General features: G+C 45.1%; 1 protein-coding gene across 1 annotated transcript in view; it reads left to right on the forward strand.

Annotated features, from left to right (window-relative positions):
* NPFFR2 (neuropeptide FF receptor 2) overlaps nt 1–21,625 on the forward strand; it is a 229,499-nt gene extending 207,874 nt beyond the window's left edge. The window contains exon 3 of the mRNA XM_069205786.1: nt 20,770–21,625. Coding sequence (XP_069061887.1) covers nt 20,770–21,625 — 856 coding nt within the window. The remainder of the gene's footprint in view (nt 1–20,769) is intronic.
* The last annotated feature ends 964 nt before the right edge of the window (nt 21,626–22,589 follow it).

A 22,589-nucleotide genomic window follows, 5' to 3' on the forward strand; every position in this document is an offset into this window, starting at 1 on the left:
GCGGCGAATGGGGGCGCGAGGGGGGCGGGCCGCAGGGAGGCAGCGGCAAGGGTAGATCGGCAAGGGGGAGCACCCAAGGGACAAAAAAAACAGGGAAAAAGCAAGGCACAAACAGTAAGGAAAAGTTCAAAAACAGTCACAAAATACAATTATGGCACAAATTACAATCGGGGTACAGCAATCAGAAGGGGCACAACGGGGGCAGAAGCACAAGGAGGCAAGGCCCTGAAAAATAGGGAAAACACTTACAGGACGGCGAAAAGCGGCACACGGGTCAAGTGAAGCTTAAACAGAGCCCACTAGACACCAGGGATGAGGCGCAGGAGGATGCCTGAGGGTGGAGGCGGGCCTCGAACACGCTAGCAGCAGCGTGGGCGGGGGTCAGGGGCACGAGACAGCTGCGTGGTGCTGCGGACGTAGGGGGCGAGCTCTAGACCTAAAGCAGGTCAGAGGTCGCTCACTCGCGATGCGCAGCGCCAGCCATTAAGAAGGGAGGGGGGAGGGAGGAGCAGCTGGGAGGCGGGAGGGAGCGGCGAATGGGGGTGCGGGGGCGGGCCGCAGGGAGGCAGCAGCAAGGGTAGATCGGCAAGGGGGAGCGTCCAAGGGGCGAAAAAACCAGGGAAAAAGCAAGGCACAAACAGTAAGGAAAAGTTCAAAAACAGTCACAAAATACAATTATGGCACAAATTACAATCGGGGTACAGCAATCAGAAGGGGCACAACGGGGGCAGAAGCACAAGGAGGCAAGGCGCTGAAAAATAGGAAAAACACTTACAGGATGGCGAAAAGCGGCACATGGGTCAAGTGAGGCTTAAACAGAGCCCACTAGACACCAGGGATGAGGCGCAGGAGGATGCCTGCGGGTGGAGGAGGGCCTCGAACACGCTAGCAGCAGCGTGGGCGGGGGTCAGGGGCACGAGACAGCTGGGTGGTGCTGCGGACGTGGGGGGCGAGGTCTAGACCTAAAGCAGGTCAGAGGTCGCTCACTCGCGACGCGCAGCGCCAGCCATTAAGAAGGGAGGGGGGAGGGAGGAGCAGCTGGGAGGCGGGAGGCGGGAGGGAGCGGCGAATGGGGGCGCTAGAGAGCGGGCCGCAGGGAGGCAGCGGCAAGGTTAGATCGGCAAGGGGGAGCGCCCAAGGGGCGAAAAAACCAGGGAAAAAGCAAGGCACAAACAGTAAGGAAAAGTACAAAAACAGTCACAAAATACAATTATGGCACAAATTACAATCAGGGTACAGCAATCAGAAGGGGCACAACGGGGGCAGAAGCGCAAGGAGGCAAGGCGCTGAAAAATAGGAAAAACACTTACAGGGCGGCGAAAAGCGTCACACGGGTCAAGTGAAGCTTAAACAGAGCCCACTAGACACCAGGGATGAGGCGCAGGGGGATGCCTGCGGATGGAGGAGGGCCTCGAACACGCTAGCAGCAGCGTGGGTGGGGGTCAGGGGCACGAGACAGCTGGGTGGTGCTGCGGACGTGGGGGGCGAGCTCTAGACCTAAAGCAGGTCAGAGGTTGCTCACTCGCAACGCGCAGCGCCAGCCATTAAGGAGGGCGGGGGGAGGGAGGACCAGCTGGGAGGCGGGAGGCGGGAGGGAGCGGCGAATGGGGGCACGAGGGGGCCGGGGCCGCAGGGAGGCAGCGGCAAGGGTAGATCGGCAAGGGGGACCACCCAAGGGGCGAAAAAACCAGGGAAAAAGCAAGGCACAAACAGTAAGGAAAAGTTCAAAAACAGTCACAAAATACAATTATGGCACAAATTACAATCGGGGTACAGCAATCAGAAGGGGCACAACGGGGGCAGAAGCACAAGGAGGCAAGGCGCTGAAAAATAGGAAAAACACTTACAGGATGGCGAAAAGCGGCACATGGGTCAAGTGAGGCTTAAACAGAGCCCACTAGACACCAGGGATGAGGCGCAGGAGGATGCCTGCGGGTGGAGGAGGGCCTCGAACACGCTAGCAGCAGCGTGGGCGGGGGTCAGGGGCACGAGACAGCTGGGTGGTGCTGCGGACGTGGGGGGCGAGCTCTAGACCTAAAGCAGGTCAGAGGTCGCTAGTCCACAACCCAGAGCTGAAAGTAGCACATAGAATGAAGATATGCCGAGCGACACCCAGAAGAACACAACACCCACAACATTGTGATGAGAAGTAACTGTACATTTATTACTATTGTGTGACCTTTGGTGATACGTACATAACTGACATGCTGCACATTGTCGTCGCAGGTGGCCCAGGCCCAGCAGCTTCTGCAAGTGCTGTTGCGGGGGATACTGAAACCCACCCTGCATCTTACTCAAATACCAGTGAGTCACAGAATATAGCGCCCATCAGACGCAGGGCTAGGGCTGTACCGCCACCCGCACTGAGCCAGGACTCCGAAGGCCTGCAGGATGACGCCCACACACCTTCCCCAGATGGCAGATGCACTGGTATGCAGGAGTCCCAACCCTAGCGTAGCACAACACCCTGCAGGAGGCCAACGTATGCAGGCGCACAGCTTTTTGAAGCAGGAGAGGGACCATCAGTGTTCGGTGGCCTGGAATCTGCTATGTTGAAGCAGCAGCACCTGCAAAACAAGAAAATCTCTGCTTTGCTTTACAAAGGCAGATGCAGGCACACAATTCAAACATGGGGGGGCTGCATCGGCAGTTGGAGTGCCTCAATTCGAATGTGCATGAGGGACAGATCCAAGCATCTGAGAACACCAGGGAGCTGACAAGTGCAGTGAGGGAACTGTGTACTGAGCTGCGCCACGACAGTTAGCCACCGCCGGCAGGAGCGATGTTTTATGGGGATGCTTGGTGGTTTTTGTCACTCAGTCAATCGCCTTGCAAATTCTACAGCCCTCATATCGCGGCATGCTGTGGCCGCACGGGTGGAGGCAGCGCACAGCAATAGGGATGTGGCACAGTGACTGGTGCAGATCACAAATGTGCTTGACAACGTGCTGGGTAACCGCTCCGCCACACCCAGTGAACTTGTACTGGGGGACAGTGAGAACACATCTAGCCTCAGCAGCTTAACAGTGCCCACAACTGATGCTAGGCGTTGCAGTGCCAGGCACAGCACTGCCACTGAGGCAGAAAACAGAGGTGCCAGTGAGGCCACTGCACACTCGAATGGCTTGCGTCGCCGTAGAAAGTGAGAGTAATGGCCACAGGGGACTGTTTATCTTTGTGTCATACAGTAAACTATGATTAAATAGTGAGATACTGTTATCTGCTTTTGTTTTAAGTTACATGATCTTATTTTTGCTGCTAGTGAAACTGATGTTACCTGACATTAAGGTAATAAATTTACTAACTACAAGTACAAATGTCAGTGGAGTTGTGTTGTTCTTACTTACATCTGAAATGGTTGTGCGCAATGTCAGCACGCCTTTGCCTGCCCTCTGCTGCACTGGCCCTGTCTGCTGGCTGTAGGGGTGGTATGGGATCATCATCCTCATCAGATTCAGAATCAGATATTTCCACAGGTATGCCCCTGGTGGTAGCTATATTGTGCAAGATTGCACAAGTAGCCACTATTCTACATGTTGTCTCCGGGCTGTACTGTAGTGCACCTCCACTTTTGTGGAGGCACCGGAAGCGACTATTCAGCAGGCCAAAGGTGCACTCCACCACATTGTGGGTTGCCCTGTGTGCTGCATTGTATCTCCGTTCAGCAGGTGTTGTAGGATTGAGGTAGGGCGTCATCATGTATGTGCGCACTGCGTAGGCACTGTCTCCTGGAAGGAACAGATGATATGATGAGTAAGTGAGCCATCTGACGTCACCACACCATTAATGCGCCACTGAAAGGAGGGGCAATACCTAGTAGATATCCTTCTCCAAACTCCCCAGCTAGCAGTCTTGTGTGAATCCTGCTGTGGTAAAAGATGTACAAATCATGTGTGCTCCCTGGGTACCTGGCCACAAGATCAGTTATGATATAAGAGGCATTGCATTTCACCTGTATATTCATGGAATGTTGGTCTTTACGGTTGTGGTACACATACTCTGTGGCTGAAGGTGGACAGATTGCAACATGTGTCCCATCTATGACACCTAGGACGTGGAGAACTGTGCTATATTTTTGTCTGCTGTATTTCCTGTGGGGTGTGGGGGAATCTGATGTACTGGTGTATTCTGCTTAGCATGGCGTTGATAAATGCATTGAAAAATCTAGAGAGGGCACTCTGTGCTACCCCTCCAGCTGCTGCTATGACCCCTTGATAGCTCCCTGAGGCAAGTAGGTGGAGGGAGCATAATACCTGCACATGGGTGGGTATGCTATTTGTCCTGTGTGTTGTGTGCTGCAGTACAGGTTGTAGCTCAGCTATCGGGTCAAGCATCATGGCTGAGTTTAACCTGTTCTTCTCAAATATTTCCTCCTCAGTCTGGTCAAAAAGGGTAATGCACACTCTGAAAATGCGTTCCTGTCTCCTCCTCCCTCTCCTCAAACCTGCCAAGATCCTCATTCTCCTCGCCATGACGTAGAGTGCAGCCATTGTGGAAAAGAGTCTGAGGCATTCTGGGCCTCTTTATATAGGTTGCACCTGGTTACCACTTGTTTTCATTTAGTGGTATTTTGCATGTGCAAAATGCCATTTTGTGAAAAATCGCAATTTGCGATTTTTTGGTGCATCGTATTACGATTTGGTTTTGCGGGTCGCATTTTGCATCTCGCAATTTCCGACTTGAAATACTGAATCGCTAATTGAGATTCAGTATTTCATGTCGCAAATTGTGAAACGCAAAATGCGACACGCAAAACTAGGTTACAACGCAAAAAATCGCTATTTTTGAGATTTCTTATTTTTGGTCTGCGAATGCCTTTCATGCATCGCAGACAACGTTTTTGCATTCGCAAACGGCCAAATTTAGCGATTCGCACCGTTTGCTGCAATTCCCTTTGATACATCTGGCCCCAATGGTACAGGGAGGTTATGGTTAGGTTATTAATTTACTTGTACAAAACCAAAGAAATTCAGCAGTTAAAGTTAGAGTTATTTCAAGTAACTATAACTCAGGCCCTAAGGTAATTATAACTCGCGCCTTCACAATGCACAACTAATTACTCCACATATTATATCATTGATGACACTTTCTATTGAATCTTTAATTTCATCACTGCAACATTTACAATAAAATTAATGATGAGAAAACTGTGCATGGTGAGGGGGTGAGTTATAGTTACCTTAGGGCGCAAGTTATACGTACTTGAATTAACTCTGACTATAACTGCTTAGTTTTAATTTCTATGGCTTTGTATGAGTAAATTCAGAACCTAATTATAACATCCCTATATTCTTTGTTTTTTCAAAGAATATATATATATATATAGTTTCATATGTATATTATTTCATATTTTCGCATGAAAATATTATACACACACACACATATATATAAATATGTATATATGTGTATATATATATATATATATATATACATATATATACATATATATATATATATATATATATATATATATATATATATATATATATATATATATATATATTATTTACAGGTGGCCAATAGGTTGTTATAATAGTTAGGACCTAGTTTGTTAAGTGGTTTTAGAGATATTGGAGTTTAAAAAATATATATATCTGGGGACACAGATGCTTTTTGGATCGAACTTTCTCCGTGCTGATAGCTGATTGGCTTCAAACACTTCAGCAAGGAACTGTGCAGCTAACCAAGAGGACCCCTGGTACATTTCTAGAAGATTTCATTGACACATTCTAGATGCAGAGGAATATAAGGACTTCTCCAAAAAACTAAGAACCACTTACATCATATAGATAAGACGAAGGACCCTGGTTTGGTGGAGATTTACGTCTTTATAGTCTCATTAGCCACTCAATAGGAGGATTCATGTTATCATAGAATTCTACAGAAAGATGCAACAGGAACAATCATGTTGCCAAAATGCACACAAGGCCACTGGTGATATTTCCTTGGGCTACATTACACAGCTGTTACATTACACAGCTGTAGTGTAGAATAAATACTGGACATGTACCCAAAGAGGCAGAAAGAATTCCTCTTGGGTAGATATTTTGTGCAAAGCTATGGACTCTTGTTGGATAAAAGGGCAGGTGAGGATCCTTTGTGGCTGAGCCACTCATGCAGTTACTAACTCACCCACTAAGACACTCACACACCCACTCTCTGACGCACTCAGATGCTTACTCAGACACTCATTCACTCATTCACAAACCCACTCAGAGATTCATGCACCCACCCATAGGCCCACTCAGACACTCCCACACCAACTCACAGACCCATTTAGAAACTCATGCACTCACTCACAGACCCACTCAGAAACTCATGCACTCACTCAGAGACACAGTCAAAGACTCATGTACACACATAGCAAAATCTGGGCTTAACAAAAAAAAATACAGTAAGATTTTAGATCTTATGATGCCTTCATTTCTTTATCTATCAATTACAAATGGATTGGGATGAGCAGCTAACCCCAAAAGGGATGGCTGTTAACCCCCCATTCACCGTGTGGGCAGCAAACAAAGGACATGGCAGCATCAGGGCATGAAAGCCCACCAAAGCAAAGGGTCACCAGGTGACCAAAAGAAGTTTGGGTTCAAAGTGCCCAATAAGGGGCAAGGCCGAGAGGCGACCGGGGCAAGCATTCCCCAGCACTGTTGCCGGAAGAATTTAATAAAATCTATTTATGTGGTTGTCGCAATTCACATACTTTGACATTGTAGCTTGAGTACTGTGGTCATGGCATTTCGAGCAATCAGCTGCTGTTCTATTTATACAGGCTATTAAATTTGTGTCCCTTCTACATTTCTATAAGACATTATTGTTTGTCAACATTCTTTGTTGTCTAATGGCACATACATTTTCTTCACAACTTCAGCCAACTGTTCTCATCGTAGGTTAAGGTTTCTTTCTGCTCATTACCACAGGAAGGCATTTCGAATCCCTTCCACAGTGCCTGGGTCTTTGGTTATCCCGTTTATAGTTGCCTCCCTCATCAGCAGCATTGAAAGTTAATGCAATGGTTATTCATGACAATTATCTGAGTTGTTACTAATTACCCATGTGGCCTCACAGAACAAGCTGATTATCGTATATTTTATTGGGAAGTAGTTTGCTGGGGTGGTCCCAAGGCCTGGCGCCTTCTATTGCAGACTTAACAGCATGTATATGCTTTTATCCAGCTACTGTCAAGGGCAAATTTACAGATCACCTGCTTTGGATTTGCTGCACCTCCCACATGAAATATGTTATACGTAACTGGTGTCCACCTAATAATTACAAAGTGTTGACGCACAATGGCAGGTCCTTTCTAAAATGCCAACTGTTCACCTGCTAGTCAATGATGGTAGTATTTAAGCAATGCACTGATATTACTGAGAGGAAGCCGATGGCTAGGTCCTGATGCAGGTAAAGACAAGGATCAACACTGAACTCAAGCCATTCCTTATGAAAATCATGACTTCTGATTTGTGCCTTTATTAGGGCAAATTTATGAAATGCTCCCATCCCTGGTGGGTATGGTGCTGCGTTGAGATCACCAAATTATGTGAACTTTCTCTTGTTGTTTCTCCATAGTAGCACAGTTCACGAGGGTGCATCAGTGGGCTGGTACTAGGAAGGTGTATGGTGGCACATGGCTGCACAATACCAAGGTTGCATGGCTAGGCAAACCAGGCATAAAGTGGAGCCAGCTCCTCACTGTGGTACGGGAAGCACAGGAACCCCGCCGTGGTGGTAATTCATCTGGGGGTAACTATCTTGTGGCAGTGGTGTGAAAGGCCCCCCGGTGGATGTGACAACTCCAAGTTGGAGACCATCCCAGTGGATCTGACAACCATATCATGACTAGCATAAACGGTACAAGTGGCAAGGTGCATTGAACCAGGGACTGCTAGAGAGATCCAAGCAAAAAGTTTAACTTAACAATGAGCAGAACAATGAGTTTCATAAGGGCAGGGTTATGTAGTTCGTGAGGCAGGGCCCCTTAAATTTGAGGATGCCAGTCTGTTACGCAATCAACAAAGTTCTCTTATCTAGAGTTGGAACTGACATGTTGCTCCTGAACATTGTAGGGACACTCAGGCTGTGTGGCATCATACACCTGAGGATGCCTGGTAATTGCATAGATGACAAGTTTCCCCGCTCTAGAGTAGGGAGTGACATGTTCCTCCTGAACACTGTAAGGGCACTCGAGCTGCAGAGTTTCTCCTAGTCTTGAGGAGAGGTGTTGGAGGTTGGTAAACCCCTACCAGCATGGTGGGGAGTCGCAAGGTTTAGCAATATCTATCTTCAAACAAGGATGTAAAAAGGGCAAATGCCCAAACAAGGTTCTGGGGATGCCTCGTGACAGGGACACTTGAGAAAATCGCCCAAACAAGGTCCTTTATGATGCCTCACGGCAGCGACACTTAAGGGCAAACAAAGGGTTGTGAAATGGTCAGCGCTAGGGGGCATGGCACTTGTAACCCAGGCATGGCCATGGGAGCCACGACTGCCAGACATTCGGTAGCAAGTGAAACCTCAAAACCGCAACCCGCTGTACCAAGTTAAGGTTATTTATATAGAATAAACATAAAATGTGTACTGCATAACTAGTTATGAACAGAATGTGTTACGTTGAAGTGGAAGATAAACAAGATATGAGCATTTTAATGACTGAAGACATCATGATAAATATGTACCAGTTTATGATGTGAATAAACTGCGACCGTTCGAACACCACGAAAACGTATTGGTGTCCATGATTGAGGGGAAATAAAGGAACAGCGGGAGGACCCGTAAGACGCTCGCACAGTTGGGGGGTAGGGTTAAAACTTACTGGCAGAGCAAACACCAGCTGATACCCAGTGCCAATGAGTGCAGGGCAAGGCCACACAATGATTTTGGAGTTAAGGGCCAACAACCAAGGTGCTACCCTTGACTAATGGCTATTGACTGTGAGGTAGGCATACACCTGGGCCTGGAAGATTTCTTGAATCCCACAGATAGCTTTGCATGTGCAGCATTCCTCACGTATGGACACCGCCCAGAGGAGTGCAGATTAATTGGATTGGATGAATATTTATCTATTGTATAGACGATTAGGAGCTGTACGAAGCCATGCAGAATGCAGCACACGTCTTCCTCAACCAATTCAAACTCCTGCCTACCATCTCTGAAACAGGTATCAGCAATGGCTGTCTATTTCGGTTGTGATTGTTTAAGCCTTGAGCATGGTATAAGATCAGCTATTGTACCTAGTGCATTTGATTCGGTAATAACCGCACCACTTCCCCCTTCCTAATGGAGGAAAACGTCTCGGCAATCAACTGCTCTGCATTTCTCAAGCTATCAAGCATGGGTGCGATGACGTGAGCTGAAACAGAGCTGCACGGAACGTGAGTTTCTAACAAGCAGATTTTCTCTTTTGGACCACTTTTGCATCCGCTGCACCAAAAGAGGGGACAGCGCGGCCTATTGGACTCTTCGTCAGAAAACTGAGAGGAAATCTCGCTTAGAAACTGGCTCCAGCAAGGCTGAAAATCTGGCACACTTTTGAAGAAAAGCGTGAAGGTGGTCTGTTCCTTTGATTAAGTGAGTACACTTTATAACTAAGAAATAACTGAGGTAAGCTATTAGCTTAAAAAAAAAAAACTGCAAACAAAAACATATAAAGTAGCAGATAGATAGACGTAGGGTGACCACCTCCCTCCACGGCAAACAATATTTTAGTCCAGGAATTTTATGTAATCCCCTGACGCATGGGCTTTGCAATCTTGTTTTGCGTTCATTAAACTAATTAGAGTAACACAGTTGAGATCAGTAATTCGTAGGTTAAAAGTTCAGGACTATAAAAAGTGTATGTAATGTCCTAGAGTGAGGTGAGCACCTTACTCAATGACTGTAATAAAAAACGAAAAGGGTGTACCTCTATTATTGTTGTTTAAATGTATAAAGATGTAGTACTGAGGAATGACCTATAGAAGGTAATAATCAACACCTTTGCAAATTAAGAAAAACTCATTACAGCATTGACAAGAAGTATTTATATATTCCTCCAAATGTTTATGCCTTTGAGACGTATGTCATCTCCCATTTCAAGCTTTAATAATGGTTGAGCTTTGGTTAAGGTGTGGCTGCACCTTTCTGCTGCAGGGTGTACGCTAATAGGGGCCCTCTTTCAACTTGGGACTAGGCATCACCTCCACTTTAGTTTAGCCCTTGCCACCATTCTCCTTTGTTCCCAACACAAAATGCACCTGATTTAGTAGACACCCCGATATTAGGCTGGTGCTATAACTAAAAACAAGCTGGTGTCCAGTTGGAGATGTGCCTCTGTTACCTCCTGACTGATTCTGGCGTTTGAAGCCTGACGTCCTGGTGCAATATTTTACCCAAAGGAGACACACTCACAGTCCTGTGCTATCAATTTCCTATGTTTGTCTGGTACTTACATATGTGAAACAGCTGAGAGAGCTGGGGATCCCGTGGAATGATTGGGTAGCCAATTGATTGATTCTCCAGGCCATTGTGTAATGGGTTATACTGTACAACAGATTACCCTTTGCATGGTGCTGACACCACTTAGACATGGATGACCCTCAGAGAGTTCCTCAGTTTCTACCACCCACTGTATTAGCCCTTTCATGGTTTGGGAAGGGCAGTGTACACACTCATGATGTATTTCCATTGCTTACAACTTATTTATAGTGTTGTCTTCTCATTACAATGATATAGTGTAGGGATTTGTGTCTATGGAACCATAGAGAATACAAATGCTTGTCAGCATGCTTACGGACCACACAGTAAACACTTAACTTATTAATGATGTGAAACAATTGCAACGTTTGGCAAAACGTGTCTGCTTCCCCTCCAGCATTTAATGAAGTCCTTGTTCACGTGGGCTGCATGTAGCATACACAGGATCCAGGAGCTCCGTCTTATTGGAAACCAACTTATGTGTAAAAATTAATGTCTCTACCACGTGCTGACACTTGGGACTGCCAAAGTGCCTAGAGTAGCAAAGTGGCAGTATTATGTGGTATGACCAGTGAGTCTTGCCATGGAATATTAGCACATTACCCAGAGGTGGACCTCGGGTTCATACCAGTAAACCTTAGCTCAATCCTGGTGGATTTTGGAAGCGTTGAAAAATAGATGCACTTTAGTAGTCAAACAGTTACTATTGAACTCAATGGGGGAAAGCACAGCGTGCAATCAGTCACTTGTAAGGTGAGTTCCGTGGAACCCACCTGAAGTTAAGGTTTTGGAGATCCTTAGAAAAAGACCCAACAGACAATACTTCATTACCTTGCCCATGGAGTCCAGGTGCAGAGGTTTTCTGACTGTCCTTGGTGCTGATGGGATCCGCAATGCCTGTCAAAGCTGCAGTACTTGACAAAACACACTTAGGGATGCAGCTGCTCTCAAACCTTGGAGAATAGAGGTCTTTGGGGTTCCAGGACCTAGATTCCACAGCAGGATCTTCACTGACATGTTTAGAGGCTCCGGGTAAAGTGGCAGCCTTTCAGCTGTCAATCACGGGAGGGTTGCACCAAAGACGCTTTGCCACTTCTCTTGAAGTCACCTCCTTCAGGATGCAGGATCTCAGGTGTGGGGTTGTTGCCAATGTTGATCACTAAGCTGGAATCTGCTCTAGAGTGGGTGATGTCCGAGAGGGGTTTGGTTACCGGGCTGGTGACCGACAAGCATTGGCAGCAACAAAAGTAGCTCGTCATTACTCTGTTGTCTGCTGGTTGTACGAAATGGAGTAGCAGTTCGAAACATGGTGAGAGCCTCACTACCACTCCCAGGGTGCAGGTCACCAACTTTCTTTCGGCTCACTCAAGAGTGGCCTGACAGGCTGCACTTCTTGTGACACAGCACAATGATTTTTCTTCAGGTTGCAGGTGACTGGTCCCACCAGTTAGGGAAGTCTGCTGTACTTATTAGCTTCCATTGGAGTCACTCTTGTTGGGAGCAATGAGTTTTCACCAAGGGCACAGGTCAATCACCCAGTTCCAGTATATGGTCTCCCCTGGGCACTTAAGTATCCTCTCTTTGCACAGCAGCGGAGTGCCAAGTCCTGTTGTCAGTGACAGTGTCTTATTTGTGCCTCTTCTTATATTCAAATTCAGAACTTAGGTTTTGGTGACAGGGGAGCCCCTTAAATCCTGGTTTAGGGGGCGTTAAAGGTGAGAGGGGCAGTTGCCAATGGGCTACTGGTTCCTGCAGCTAGTGTGCCCCTGAAATGATGACTTCCTGTGGAAGTACATCACTTTTCTTCCCAGAACCCCACCAATTCTAAGGTTTGCCAACATGGCAGAACCTTTCCTGGGCTCTACAGACCTCCTAGCCCACCCTAAAGGTGTGGCTAGCCTTTTGGAGGTGTACGCCTCCTGAATAACTAATTTTTCCACCTGTCAGCCTGGACAGGGCAGGAAGGGCTTTGTCCTCGAGTGGGGGACACAGGATTACATATCAAAGTCGGTAAAAGCCTTTGAGGTGCACCGCCTTGATCTTTGTAAACACTAGCCATCCTGGGAGGACAAAGGTGTGACCTCCTTCCTGCTCAGGTCCTTTGTCTCTATCTTGGGGGAACTGTTAACACAACCAGCAGGAGGGCAGACTCATGGTCTTTGTGACAAATGGCTCAGTAGGGCCCTCCAAGGTGACAGAAAGCTGGTATCTTGCTGGGTAGCCTCTAAGGACACCACCAGGGTACATGCTAGATAATCCCAGACATGAGAATCGTGCTCAGGGTTAAACAGCACAGTGTTTGACATCAAACACAGGGAAAATCGGTTGGTTCCATCATGGAGCTGGATATCTGGTGTCTTCCCAGGTGCCAGCCCTTGTTATACTATGGACCGCTGGGCACTTGCGGTAGCATTGAGTTTTGAATGTTGTCACAGGGCCATATATGCTCATAACACATAACACAGATCACCTTGCCTCCTGGGCTATAGGATGCCTGCCTTAGGGGCGACTGACCTATGTAATGGCAATGAATGGACTCTGCCTGCACTTTGTTTGGGCAGAGTTGAACTTGAGAAGACAAGTTGCTTGTGCAGGCTGACATGGCAACTCTGCAGGGCTACTTTTACTTGGGTCAAGCAGCATGGCTCAATCAGTGCTGCAGCCCTGGTGACCCCTTTACCATCCTTGCCCTGGGTACCACTGGTACCATTTATTAGGGCCTTACCGGGGTGGTAAAGTCCTTGCCAAGTGAGTTTGGAAAATCTCAGTACAATTTATGGAAAAGAGCACTGGTACTGAGCTCTAGTTAGCAGGCTTCAGTACACTTTCAGGTCAAAAGCAACAGCATCAAGCAATAAAAAGTGGGGGGGGGGCATCCAAAAAGGGTACTTTATAACACCTAGCATACTTATAGAGTACTCTGTGAGAAACAAGGATGTAGAAAACTCAGCTAACATTAATGTAAAACAGCGCTTATGAATTTTGAAAATCTTGACTTTGTTTATGTCTCTGGAAATGTGGCACTCAGTTTTTTTTCCATTAAGTAAAATATTATTACCATACCTAACTATAACATCACTTTAAACCTTGTTTGTCTAGTGAATTTCTTTTTTTTAAATATAAAGTAAGATTTTATTGCCATACTAAAGCATGTTGATCTCCTGCTGTGCAGGCCCTGTGGGCATTCATGCCAAGTGGATGCCTGCAAGTCAGGTCCTTCATTCACCCAACAGGTTGCCAACCACAGCTATACATGATCTTTGGCTGTGTGGAATAAGGGGTTAATCACAGGGCCTGACCTTCAGCCAGGTCTGCGCTCACCCCACAACAAGTAGCCAACCCCTGTGCCCACCCATCGTGCAGGAGTACAACCTTCCCTGCACAACTAGCCAATAAAAGCACTCATCAAAATATAAAGGGGTGCCATTTTAAATAATGCATACCTACTGGCTTGCTCAAGGGGTCACTACACCAGTATATAAATGGCGGGCCTAATGGCTCTATGAAAAGGTGATCACATCAATGTCCAAGTCAAACCTATTGACTGTATCAAGAGGTCATATAGCAAGCTTATTGGCCTTAGGCAAGGGTTGCTTCCTTTTGGGGGGGGGGGCAAAATTACTTTTAGGCCATTTCTGCTCCCATTGAGGTAAGATTGGCCTATTATTATTAGGCCAATCTGCTCCCAAGGGGGGCAGAAACCACTAGGCACCAGGGATTTTTTTTGCGCCAATTTCATGCAAGGGGAGCGACCCCTTAAGCAAGGGTCGCTCCCCTGGGGGGCAAATTTATTTTAGGGCATTTGTGCTCCCCTTGGGGGCAGATCGGCCGATCTTCCCCCGGGGGGGGCAGAAACCACTGAGGCACCAGGGATTTGTGTGTATTTTGTTTGGGGGGGCAGCCCCTTGGGCAAGGGTCGCTCACCATGGGGGCACATTACTGTTGGCCATATCTGCCCTCCTTGGGGGGCAGATTGGACTATTATTGGAAGGCCCATCTGCCCCCAAGTGGGGCAGAAACCCACCAAAGATCAGGGAAGATTATTTTTCCAAAATAAAAGAGTGGGGGGTATGGCCATACCCCCTCATTAAATAGGGCAAAGTTGTTCTGCTCACCAGTGGGCAGATAGGGCAGTCAACCCGGGTACACACCCCGGGGGGCAGAAAGTCTACTAGATGCCAGGGAATAAAAAAATTAAAAAAAATAGTGGGATGGTGGCTACCAGCCAGTATGGGCCTGGTTATGCCCCCACCCCAACTGAAGGGGGTAACAGTCTTTCAGCTCACCCACACACACTAAAAAATCTGAGCCCACTGCAAGCAAGAGGACATTTGATTATTTTGGGTTTTGGTTTTACAATTGGGCCATGAGAGCTTGGCTAACTCTCAAAATCGTCCCACTTGGAATGGTGAGAGCTGAACTTTTTGGACTTTGGGACGCTGCAACGTAGACAAATCCACAAGACCTAGACATATCTGAAAACTAAACATCTGGGTGAGTCCAGGGTGGTGTGTTTCACATGCACCTCGCACCATTTTCTTACCCACAATGCCCCGCAAACCTCCAACTTTGCGGGAAATCACAAATTTTTTCCCCATTTTTGTGATGGAACCTTCCAAAATCTGCAGGAATCCACAAAATTCCTACCACCCACCATTGTCTCATCTATACCGATAAAAATCCTGCCCCACTTGTCAGTCTAAAAATGATTTTTTTTCCAATTGCCCTTTTGAACCAGCTCTGGTTCCCCTGAGTTTCAACATGTTTTTGACTCTTCCCTGTGACAGGCACTTGGCCCACCTACAACAGTGAGGTATCATTTTTACCAGGAGACTGAAGGGAACGTTGGGTGGTAGGAAATTGGTCCTGGTGTGGTGATCCTACACAGAAATGTGGGAAAAATTAGATTTTTTAGCTAAGTTTGAACTTTACTGAGGATTCTGGGTGAGAAAACACTTTGGGATCCACGCAAGTCATCCCTCCCTGTACTCCCTTAGGTGTCTAGTTTTGAGAAATGTCTGGGTTTGGTAGGTTTCCCTGTATGGCTGCTGAGCCCAGGACCAAAAACGCAGGTGCCAGCACCCTCCTCACGTTCCAGAACTTTCTGTCACCGAAATGTGAGGAAAAAGTGTTTTTTGGGCCAAATTTTGAGGTTTGCAAAGGATTCTGGGTAACAGCCTGGTGAAAGCCTCACAAGTCATCCCATCCTGGATTCCCCTATGTATCTAGTTTTTAAAAAATGCACAGATTTGGTAGGTTTCCCTAGGTGACGGCTGAGCTAGAGAACAAAATCCACAGCTTGGCACTTTGCAAAAAACAGCTCTGTTTTTTTGGGGAAAATGTGATCTGTCCATGTTTTGTTTTGGGGCAATTCCTGTCATGAGCACTAGGCCTACCCACACAAGTGAGGTACCATTTTTATAGGGAGACTTGATGGAACACTGTGTGGAAGGAAATTTGTGGCTCCTCTCAGATTCCTGAACTTCCTGTCACCGAAATGTGAGGAAAAGATATTTTTTTTACCAAATTTTGAGGTTTGCAAAGGATTCTGGGTAACAGAAACTGGTGAGAGCCCCACAAGGCACCTCATCTTGGATTCCCCTCGGTGTCTAGTTTTAAAAAATGCACAGGTTTGGTAGGTTTCCCTAGGTGCCGGCTGAGCTAGAGGCCACAATGCACAGCTAAGCACTTTCTAGAAAACAGCTCTGTTTTCTCTGGGAATATGTGATGTGTCCACGTTGTGTTTTGAGGTATTTCCTGTCACGGGCGCTAGGCCTACCTACACATGTGCGGTACCATTTGTACTGGGAGACTGGAGGGAATGCTGGGTGGAAGGAAATTTGTGGCTTGTTTCAGATTCCAGAACTTTCTGTCACCGAAATGTGAGGAAAAGATTTGTTGGGCCAAATTTTGAGGTTTGCAAAGGCTTCTGGGTAACAGAACCTGGTGAGAGCCCCACAAGTTCCCCCCCCCCCCAGGAGTGGAGAAGTGTGGCTCAATGGTTAGAGCAGCAGACCCTGATGCAGAAATCTGTTCTGGGACCAGGGTTCAATTCCTGCCTCGGCGGGTCTTGGGCTCAATTTCCTTGAACCTGATAATTCTCGCATCGGTGCCTAATCTAATTCATGGGTCTAACTCTGGGCAATAGCTTGCTTAATCTCCACAACAGCCCCAACAGTGCTGGGATGCCTGGCTTCACCTTGGAGTGGGCACCTCACAGGGAAAAGCCAGGAGGGGTTCCACAGCAGTATGTGTACAGTGCCTTGAGACCCTAATGGGTGAGTAGTGTGCTATACAAGTACAAAGTTTACATCCTGGATTCCCCTAGATGTCTAGTTTTAAAAAATGCACATGTTTAGTAGGTTTCCCTAGGTGCCAGCTGAGCTAGAGGCCAGAACCTACAGCTAGGGACTTTGCAAAAAACACATCAGATTTCAATATAAAAATGTGATGTGCCCATTTTGCATTTCCTGTCGCTAGCATTAGGCCTACCCACGCAAGTGAGGTACCATTTTTATCGGGAGATTTGGGGGAACACAGAATAGCAAAACAAGTGTTATTGCCCCTTTTCTTTCTCTATATTTTTTTCTTCCAAATGTAAGACGTAAAAGAGACGTCTATTTGAGAAATACCCTGTAATTCATGTTAGTATGGGAATTCAGAGATGTGCAAATAACCATTGCTTCTCAACAACTTATCTTGTGCCCATTTTGGAAATACAAAGGTTTTCTTGATACCTATTTTTCACTCTTTATATTTCAGAAAATGAATTGCTGTATACCCGGTATAGATTGAAAACCCATTGCAAGGTGCAGCTCATTTATTGGATCTGAGTACCTAGGGTTCTTGATGAACCTACAAGCCCTATATATCACCGCAGCCAGAAGAGTCCAGCAGACGTAATGAGATATTGCTTTCAAAAATCTGATATCACAGGAAAAAGTTACAGAGTAAAATGTGCAGAAACATGGCTGTTCTTTTTAACTCAATTTCAATATTTTTTTATTTCAGCTATTATTTTCTGTTGGAAACCCTTGTAGGATCTATACAAACTACCCCTTGCTGAATTTAGAATTTTGTCTACTTTCCAGAAATGCTTAGCTTTCTGGGATCCAGCACTGGTTTCAGGCCCATTTCTGTCACTAACTGAAAGAGGCTGAAAGCACAAAAAATATAAAAAATGGGGTATGTCCCAGTAAAATGCCAAAATTGTGTTGAAAAATTGTTTTTTTCTGACTCAAGTCTGCCTGTTCCTGAAATCTGGGAAGATAGTGATTTTAGCACCGTAAGCCCTTTGTTGATGCAATTTTCAGAGAAAAAAAACACAAACCTTCTGCAACCCTTTTTCCCATTTTTTTGAAAAAATTGAGATGTTCGCTGTATTTTGGATAATTTCTTAGTCTCCTTCAGGTGAACCCACAAAGTCTGGGTACCTCTAGAATCCATAGGGTGCTGGAAAAAAAGGACACAAATTTGCTGTGGGTAGCTTATGTGGACAAAAAGTTATGAGTGCCTAAGTGCGAACTGCCCCAAACAGCCAAAAAAAAGGCTTGGCACTTGAGGAGGAAAAGGTCTGGCAGCGAAGGGGTTACATTTTTTTTTTTAAAACACTGAAATTTACCAGTTATATTTTCATGGACTAACTATAACCTGTGACTCTGTTATGCACTGCTTATATCCTCACATAATACATCACTCATGAACTATTAAACCACATAATTGATTGTATAAACAACAGCATCTCAGATACCACCATCCATGACACTGCTATTTACAATACTTTATAACTCCTTACATCATTTTTTAAAAGAAAGATGACAACAAAGAGCCTAGAGCAATATACAGCATAGACCTACTGTGTGTATCTATGTGGGTATATAAAATGGAAATAGAGTATCTCCTCGAGTCAAGTGTGGTTGTGCATGGTAAAACTTATATGCACCATTGATAAATCAGTAAAATTTGGGGTGCAAGTTGTACTCTATCTTAAACATGTTAAAGACTGAGTGCCTCTGATATGGGTTGCAGAGGCATATTTCACAGTAGGCTGTGGCTTACGGTTTTAATACGTTAGTTTTTACCTCATTTTACCTCTGAATTATAACGTCACACAGCTGCAGGCAGACAACACCCTGCTGTGTATGGTCTTTGGCTGTGGGCAGCCTGTGGCCACCAATCACACTGATGGTGGCCAACCCTGGTTGTGCATCTCCTTTGCTGTGTGGTCCTGGGAGTTGGTGCAAGGCCCCGCTCTGGTTGGCCCTGCACTCAACCCCGTGCAAGTGGGCACCCCCCACAGAAACACATCCCCCTGAAGATGACCAACTTTCACTGGTGCCTCACTCACATTTTGTTTTATTTTATTCTTTTTATTTTTTGGAGATACTGCAGCACCACTGAAGGGTCTCCCCCTTGATACAGTGGTACCAACAGAACTTCTTCAAGAAGGTTTATATATTGCCACAGTACTGCAGAAAAGCTGCGGTACCTCTCAGGAAGGCTATGCTGGGTCCCACAGCAGTAACCCAGAACACACAGCACAAACCTTTTTTTTAATTTTAGCCTCTGAGGGTGTGCCCTCCAGTTCCACCTGCACAAGTGTCCGGACTTTACAATGTCCCTACCCTGCCCTCTTATACCATTTTACAGAAACTATGTCAGTACAGTACAGTATTGTTGGCTGCAAAATTTGTTATCAGTTGCGGCCAAACAATACAATTGCTATGTATCACAGAACCAGTACCAGTCTCACAGTAAGAAAATGACCAACAGAAGAAACTTTTCTCTCTGCATATTGAGAAGACCCTACTTTCTTCATATCCAATACCCCTAGATTCCTGCAGGACAAACCAACTGGAGAAAACCAACTTTTTAACCCCTTTAATCCCAACCCAGGCATCTCTTTCACTGCTAGCTTCTTGAACATGGCTGAACACATATATAGCAAATCACAAAAAGCACACTTTCTGACTAAAGCTCGATTTTTTTTTCTAATTTGGTATAATTCCTTTCAACCATTTCTCTTTATCAGAGAGACAAGCCTACAAAGAGAATTTCCATTGGAAATCAAAATTTTTGACCCCACCACTTTTTCTTCACACTTAAAGATCAACAATATTTTGGCTTCTACTTTTTTTGTGGCCATTATTTAGAGAGTGATATGCTGCTACAGACATATTAAATGTCTGTGCTCTTTACTTTTTGAAGTGATAGAATAGTACAATTATTTTAAAAGTATGAGGCAGAATTATCAAAGTGTTGTGTTGCCCTTCTGTCACACAAGGTAACACAAGGCCAACACAACACTAAAGTCAGATTTAACAAGCCAAGCAAGACCACCTTGTGTGGCCCTGGGGTGCTTAGTAAAGCTGCAGAAATGCAAGGCACCACAAGTCACTGCGTTCCATTACTCTGTCCTCAGGAGAGGTTCGATGGGTGGAACGTGGGTGTTCCCATGCATCCATTCATGGATTTTTGAGCATTCACAGATTTACCTTGATTGGTATACCTAGGAATGCGTGAAAATGCTAAGCTTTCTCATGGGAGGCATAATGAGCAGACATATCATTATTTTTCCTCGTTTTTTCCTCTTTCTTCATATACTGCATTCTGCAGCACACATAAAAAGAAAAAAAAAAAGTCAGAGGATTGTATTTGTGCAGGAAAGTGACACTTCCTACAAAAATAATCCTGCCTCCAATGTAGGAACCCTTGCACCATGATGCAAGGGTGCCTGCGTTGGTATTAGGCAGCCAAAAGTGAACCATAGCAAAGAGAGGACAAGAAGTCTCCATATAATGTTAAATATGGCACATTTCTGCCCTCTCCTTTTCGCTCAGTGCAGAAAGGTGTCTTGCTGTATTGCATTGCGTGAAATATTGATAAATCTGCCCCTTAGTGTATTTAGGTGCTGAAATTACAGGCTCACAGTGATTGGCAAACGTTTCCACAGGACGAAAAAGAAAGATGCTCTCTTTCTCCATATCAAATGAGACTGTATTAGAACACACTTAAAAATTGAATCTAGTGAACAAACAAGAATGACCTAAAACGATCAGATTTGTAAATGGTACACAATGGCGCTTTTTCACAAAAATGTTGATTGTCTAGTCTGGATGTTTGAGTAGATCTCACTTAGCAAGCTGCAGAATGATGATTCTTGCAGCTCATCCTAAGATAAATCTCTGTATGTATTATGTTCAGTATTTCATACCTTGCTGAAAATGTTACTGAACAATTGAAGTTAAATGCAGTGTCCTTGTTGTTGGTGCAGAATAAACAAGCTGTATATTAACATTCTATTTCTCATTGCAGGTTTCGATGTATTGTATACCCATTTAAGCAGAAACTTACCATAACCACCGCAATTGTGATCATTGCAGTGATCTGGGTTCTTGCGATTGCTATTATGTGCCCTTCTGCAGTCATGTCCCATGTGATAGAGGACAATAATTTTCGGGTAATCCTGGGATACGGCAACCAAACTGGACCAATATACTGGTGCCGAGAAGATTGGCCAAATCCCGAAATGCGAAGAATCTATACAACTGTGCTTTTTGCTAACATCTACCTTGCTCCACTAACCCTCATCGTTATCATGTATGCTCGTATTGGAATTGCTCTCTTCAATAGTGCCGGGACAGCTGGAAGCACGCGAGGCCAAGCTCATCAGCAAGGTGTGTCCAAAAAGAAACAGAAAGTAATCAAGATGCTGATCATCATCGCTCTGCTCTTCATTCTGTCATGGCTTCCACTGTGGACTTTGATGATGCTCTCCGATTACGCCAATCTGACAGTGGTCCAGTCACAGATTATTAATATTTATATTTACCCATTTGCGCACTGGTTGGCTTTTTTTAACAGTAGCATCAACCCAATCATCTACGGCTTCTTTAATGAGAATTTTCGTCGCGGTTTTCAAGCAGCTTTCAAGCTTCACGTCTGCTTTGGGGAAATAGGGCACAGGCAGACCTACTCTCACAGAGCCACAGGTAATGCAATTTTACCTTCCAGAAACCATAGTCAAGTAGCACCAGATCGGTTTCCTCAAAACACCAATTATGAGGAGAATCTGCTCCAAAAAAGTACTGGCAAAGGGGAGCAAACCTTAGTGATGGAAGACCTAGAAAAGCTTTGCACCAATAATGGAACCCAGAAGGATCTGTCTTGAGGATTTGTACAGAAATGTACAACTTATTTCACAAAATGAACCTTTTTCATGGATAAGTTGCCATTTTCAAACTTTCAAAACAAGGACAAGTTAATCAGAAGCAACCGTTATGAACCATTCAGTCATTTGTTTTGTTATATATATATATATATGTATGTATATATATATATATATATATATATATATATATATATATATATATATATATATATACGCCTATATATGTGTGTGTGTGCTTTTGTAAATTGACAATCTTTTTCTTGGTGAACATGAGTTACACTCCGTGTCTCATGTATTGATCAGATGTTAACATGTATTGTGTAGTAAAAGTTTCCAATGTGGAATTTCCCCAACACTTAAATAATAGGGTATGCAATGAGAGAATTTTGCTACACCAGATTCCTTGCCGTTAAAATTGTGGTGAAAAATATCTCAGGCTGAATAAAGTAGAGATTAAGGGGAGGAGTAGGAAGACGTTTTATTTAGCTTGGTCGCAATTAAGGAAGTTGATACATACTAACAATATATGATTTCAGGTGAATTCGAACGACTCTAAGGCTTTAGACAATGAACAGAATTCCTGGGCAACCTCTTCACTTCCCACATTGTTCTCTGATCGTAGGTTAGAAATGTGCTCGCCGAGTAGAGGTATTCACATGGTGTTCTTCCAAATGAAACTGCCTCAGTTGCCTCAAACCCTAAGCTTCACTTGCTCTCGGAATTTCAGGGTCCCCTAAAAGCTCTCACATAAATTCCATAGGATTAGACCAGGAAAGGAATGTTCTCATCTTTGTTGATGTATCTCGTTTCCTGGCCGGGTTGGTAATTCTGGATTGAGGTAATGATAGATTGTGACAATGCTGGATTGACATTTGATACCCGAGTACAAGGGAGATTTATATTGTACATATTACCTTTCAGTTCTTTATCCATTTATACAGCTAACTGTTGGAAAGTATCACTG

Source organism: Pleurodeles waltl, chromosome 1_2 (assembly GCF_031143425.1).
Source record: "Pleurodeles waltl isolate 20211129_DDA chromosome 1_2, aPleWal1.hap1.20221129, whole genome shotgun sequence".
NCBI lineage: Eukaryota > Metazoa > Chordata > Amphibia > Caudata > Salamandridae > Pleurodeles > Pleurodeles waltl.